Below are 5,000 nucleotides of genomic sequence, written 5' to 3' on the forward strand. Positions count from 1 at the left end.
TTGGATAATTGCATGGATGTACAGGTGTACAGTGTATGTAGGTGACACATTGCAGACAGGTACCAGAGCTCTTGGTGTTGGCTTCATTCCCAGTTCTCTTAGTGCTGCTTGGTAACTGGCCGGGTTGTGGGGCAGTAGGAGGTGCCACAGGGGGCACAGGGTTGCTATTAGTCATATTACATGCATGAATCTGGAAATAAAAGGAGGACAGCGAATGAGCGTGAAGGTAAAATATTATACACAAACAGACTTGCTACACATATGCACACATACATCAGATTTATACACAGCAGTTACTCAGACAGGTAAATGGCCCTGTTCTAACAGACAATAGACTCCAAAGCCAGGACAAGTTAGCACATTCACACACAGACACTGCTGTATAACAAGGATGAGTGCTATACATTGAGTATCAGAAATATGGAGTCCCGTGGTTGATCATGCAGTATCTAAACAGTGCACAGTTCCACAGCTTGGTGTGTTAGTGGTTAGAGTTTGGATTGTGTGAAACAGGGGGCATGCAGAGTCAAGAGAGTGCAGTGAGGATCCCAGCTCTGATTTACACACCTGGCTTCCCTGGGAGGTGCGCCTGGAGGAGATCCAAGAGGCAGCCTTCAGCCGGCCCACTTCTAGCTGCACCATTCCCCTTGCACACTGCATCAGGGCACAGCGCATGGTGTGTGACTGATACACTCATGTATTAATGTAAACACGCATACAGACGTATGGCAGTGTCGTAGTCAGTTACTCTTAAACCCAAACTGTAAGAAGTCAGCAGCTGCCTGGTCCATGTCAGGTCAAAGATGGACTTGATTTTAATTATGCATACATAAGATGCCTGTCTGTGTATTTTCAGTGTGCACATCAACAAAAATGTACTATAGGAAATATGAAGCATGTTTCCAGCGCACCACAATGTGAAACAACATTAATGTGAAACAACGTAAATAATACCTGTGTGAGTTAAACGTGTATATTAATATATTCATCATTGCACGTGCATTAGCATAATTCTCCATACAAAGCTAACTGATGTTCCATGAACCGACCTTCTTATTCTTCAACACTACACCATAAGAACTAGTCTTATTTTTAATGTCTTTCACCACAACAATAATGATTTCTCAATTCGAATATCAAATTCATAATTCATTCGTCACATACACAATCATAAACAGTACAAAATGTGGTAAAATGTCAGGTTGTTCTAAAACTAGTCAGAAAAATAAAAAGACCAAAAAAAAAAAATGGAATTAAGAGTAAGACAAGAATACATCAGGAAATAAAGTGCGGCCTTAATTTCAATTATATATATTCTATTTTATTACTATTTTTAGTAATAAAGTTATAAGTTATAAGTTATCTTCTGCTTGAACAATACTGATTTCTTAATTCTGATTAAAAGGTGTTTATTTATTTATTTATTTATTTGTATAACATCTTATCTGACAGAAGCACCAGCTGTAATGCAATTCACAAATTAATACTAAAAAACTCATTTTTAATACATTATAGTTTCTATAGTAACAACTCTATTCCTTTTAAAACCACTCTGCCATGGTTTTTTCCTGACATATTACATGATGGCAAGTTTGGATCTGTATCCGTTTGTGGCTTCCTTTAACAATTTGCAGGTCCACATGGAAACCTACTCTGAAATGCGGTTTTGCCCTGTCCTGCCCCCTAGTGGACAATACTGGATTTATTCCAGATACACATATGATGTGCTTATATGTGAACAATGCTGCAATGCTGTACTCATAGTCCAAAGTGGTAACTGTGCATCGCAGCATGCAATTTTTAGTGTAATATTTATTAATGAATCAGTTCAATAATCAGGACTTTGATGGACATCCAGTCCACCACGTTTAACAAGAACACGTGCTCCATCAGCAGAGCAGATCATTAGGTAATTAGTTAATTAATTAATTAGTTAATATAAATATCAGTAACACAAGATTTGATAACATTTTTGATTCATATCACATTAAATATTAAAATGAATGAATAACACACTATAATGAACAATCTGTGTTTCCTATTTATATTTGATATCCATGGCTACCCCATCAAAACAGGACAATCCTCAGCATACACACATCACTGGTGACACCATGTGGCCGTTTTTAGCAGCTTCCTTGTACCCAGCTTTAACTAAATCTCCTCTAATCCTGCATGGGATGTGGGATGTTATCACTGGCTGTGTTGTAAGCAGGGCTTAAGACTTTAAGGCTGCGCTTACCTTAAGGACAGCAGCAACTGTCTCCTGAGAAGCTCGTCTCATGTCCTCTCCATCCACAGACAGGATCTGGTCTCCCTGCATGAGCCTGCCATCCACGTCAGCTGCACCACCTTTAACCACGTCAGAGATGAAGACACCTGTGCCGTTCCTGCAGAGTTGAGAGAGGAGATGGAGACAAAAGAAGTGAAACCGAACAATGTTTAACGATTTTAAAAAGCTTTCTTTGTTACTTGTCAATGACAATGTTACTTGTCAATAAAAACAAGAGAAAAAAGAATGGAAAAAAAAACACAACTAATAATTTTACATTTTTAATTATTCTGTACAAGTTTAACATCAATTTAACTGATTCCATTCAGAATATTGCATTGCTTAGCCCTATGCTTTTTTGTTTTATTGCTGCTCTGACATCACTGACTCAAGGTTTGAGTAAGAAAATCCCAGAAGTGCTAATGGAGTTCCCAGGACTAGGATGTTGGCCTTTCCGAGATAATAACAGCATTGTTCCAACGCATCATTTAGACTAATCCCTAAGCATGGAGTGGAGCTAAACTCTGAAACACTGGCCACATACCTTTTACCCACGATGCTGAGCCCAAGACCACGACCGCTCTTCTTTTGAAGTTCCACAGAGAACACATCCAGGTTTTCCTCATCGCGGTATTGTGCTTCATCTCGCAGAACCGTCAGACGAACTTTAGCAGGAGTCTGCCTCAGAGCCGCGATGGCATCCTCATGAGCTACACTGCGCAGGTCCACGCCATTTACCTACAGTAGATAGCAGAGGATAACAAAGAGACCATCAGATAATATGTAAGCTTTCACAGTACCTGCTACAGAGTACACAGTGAACTAAAGACAAAACAAAAATAAAACAAAACAATAAAAACAGCTTGTTTTTGTCTGAGTGAAAAAGGTAAAAAGTTTTTTTTTATTTGCCATTGTAGCTAATTACAGCTCAGTGCTACACAGCATCTGCAGAAACATTTGTCTTTTATACACCTGACTTCCTGGGGCCTAAAACCAGGTTGCAGTACTACATTTATCCAGCAGATGGAAGCACTTCCTCAGTGTGCAGCAGATCAAACGTGGCTCAGTGAGAGGTTTGCTTTTAGAGACAAATTCCTGTTTGATTATTGTCATGTTCTTTAACTTTTCTACTGTATAGTTTGTATTTCTTCAATTGTTATAAATCCTAGACGACCACTAGGTGGACCACAGGGTGGCTCTTATTCTTTTAGAAGCAGGAGAAAACCCTTTCTCTCTCTCTCTCTCTCTCTCCCTAGTTTCTCACCTCCAGTATCTGGTCTCCAGCCCACAGTCGGCCGTCCCGTGCTGCGGCTCCCTCCTCATATACCTCATGGATCACTATAGCATCCTGGTGTAAGGGGGAGTGAGAGAGAGAGAGAGAGAGAGAGAGAGAAAGGGAGAGAGAGTGGGGTCACACTCCCTGTGACTGAGCGAGTTTTAATAGTCTTCACCATTTGTTTGAGGCAATTTATTTATTTATTTTATTTGTTTTGAAAGGTTTATAATGAATAAAAAAAATAAAAATAAATTGCTTCAAACAAATGGTGAAGACTATTAAAACTCGCTCAGTCACAGGTAAAGACAAGTAGGCTTCCAGTATCACATTCTCATATTCACTGATTTATTTAACAGCAGGCAAACCTGCAGAAATATAATCAATTATAATGAATAATCACTTTTTCCCACAACATCAGCTAATTAAGATAGTTCAGCATGCAGCTTCTGTTGCTAGGTTTAATGTTTTGATCATCCACTGATGGTTATTATATTGAACACGATTGGCTTGAGAGATGGTATGATAGCACTTTTTCATTTCTGAAACCGATTCAGATCCTGAAACCTTAATTATCAGCTCCTACACATTTCTGTAACTGAAGCACTTCACACACAAGTCAACTGCTTTGTAAAACATCTAAAAAGATTCGGAACAGACCCTGGATATTCTAATGTAGCTGTTTCCGAATCATTCCAAAAAAACGATTCTGTGTTACTTAATCTTTATTTCTGTTTGACATTGAAACCTAACTCAATAATCTGAATCAGCTGTTTAAGCAGAGCTTAAAGTGTTTGTAAGGGAAAGTCGAGATCTAAAATTAAGAGAAAACGACAAGCTGTGTTTGTAAAAACAACAAAAAAAACCCAACAATAATCTGGTAAAGAAACACAGAAACAGTTCTCGCTTTTTCCAGATGAAATGGTCAGAATACCTGGGGGATTTTTTCTGTCAGATCAGAGCAGGTACTCTGCAAGGCCACAAGGCACACAACAGTGAATGAGTGGAATACTGAGTGCAGCTGAGTGACTGTGTGCCGCTAAAAGCCTGAGGCACATGTACCGTTACGTACCACAACGTGGAGAAAGAACGGCTCAGCAGGATGGTTCTGTACAAACAATACCTACCTTCTATATAGGATAGAAATGACTGAGACTCTCAGAATCTATACATAATGTAAGGTGGAGAAGAAAATAAAGGCTGGTCTGGATTACTCTTCATCAACCTATTTATAATGTTCACTCCTAGAGACAATCTTGGCACTAATCCATGTTTTTGGGATTTGGAATGAAACCCTAAAACCCAGAGGAAACCCACAGTGACATTGGGAAAGCATGTGAAATACCACACCTAAAAATAAAATTAAAATGTAAAATTTAAAAAATGAAAAATTAAAATTTAAAAATTAAAATTAAAAAATTTAAATTAAAGCAGTATAGGATATTATTGGTAAAC

At 38.5% G+C, this 5,000-nt stretch overlaps 1 protein-coding gene across 5 annotated transcripts in view; it reads right to left on the reverse strand.

Annotated features, from left to right (window-relative positions):
* The window catches only part of patj (PATJ crumbs cell polarity complex component), a 126,483-nt gene that overhangs the window by 11,705 nt on the left and 109,778 nt on the right, over positions 1 to 5,000 (reverse strand). For 4 of the 5 annotated variants that reach the window (XM_060879679.1, XM_060879684.1, XM_060879675.1 and 1 more), the window contains 5 exons: positions 3,537 to 3,620; positions 2,817 to 3,010; positions 2,243 to 2,390; positions 568 to 654; positions 64 to 190 (listed from right to left, as the gene is read on the reverse strand). In XM_060879679.1, coding sequence (XP_060735662.1) covers positions 64 to 190; positions 568 to 654; positions 2,243 to 2,390; positions 2,817 to 3,010; positions 3,537 to 3,620 — 640 coding nt within the window. The remainder of the gene's footprint in view (positions 1 to 63; positions 191 to 567; positions 655 to 2,242; positions 2,391 to 2,816; positions 3,011 to 3,536; positions 3,621 to 5,000) is intronic. The other variant, XM_060879692.1, reaches the window with a different exon arrangement.

The sequence above is a fragment of the Tachysurus vachellii genome, chromosome 1, assembly GCF_030014155.1.
Source record: "Tachysurus vachellii isolate PV-2020 chromosome 1, HZAU_Pvac_v1, whole genome shotgun sequence".
Taxonomy (NCBI): Eukaryota; Metazoa; Chordata; class Actinopteri; order Siluriformes; family Bagridae; genus Tachysurus; species Tachysurus vachellii.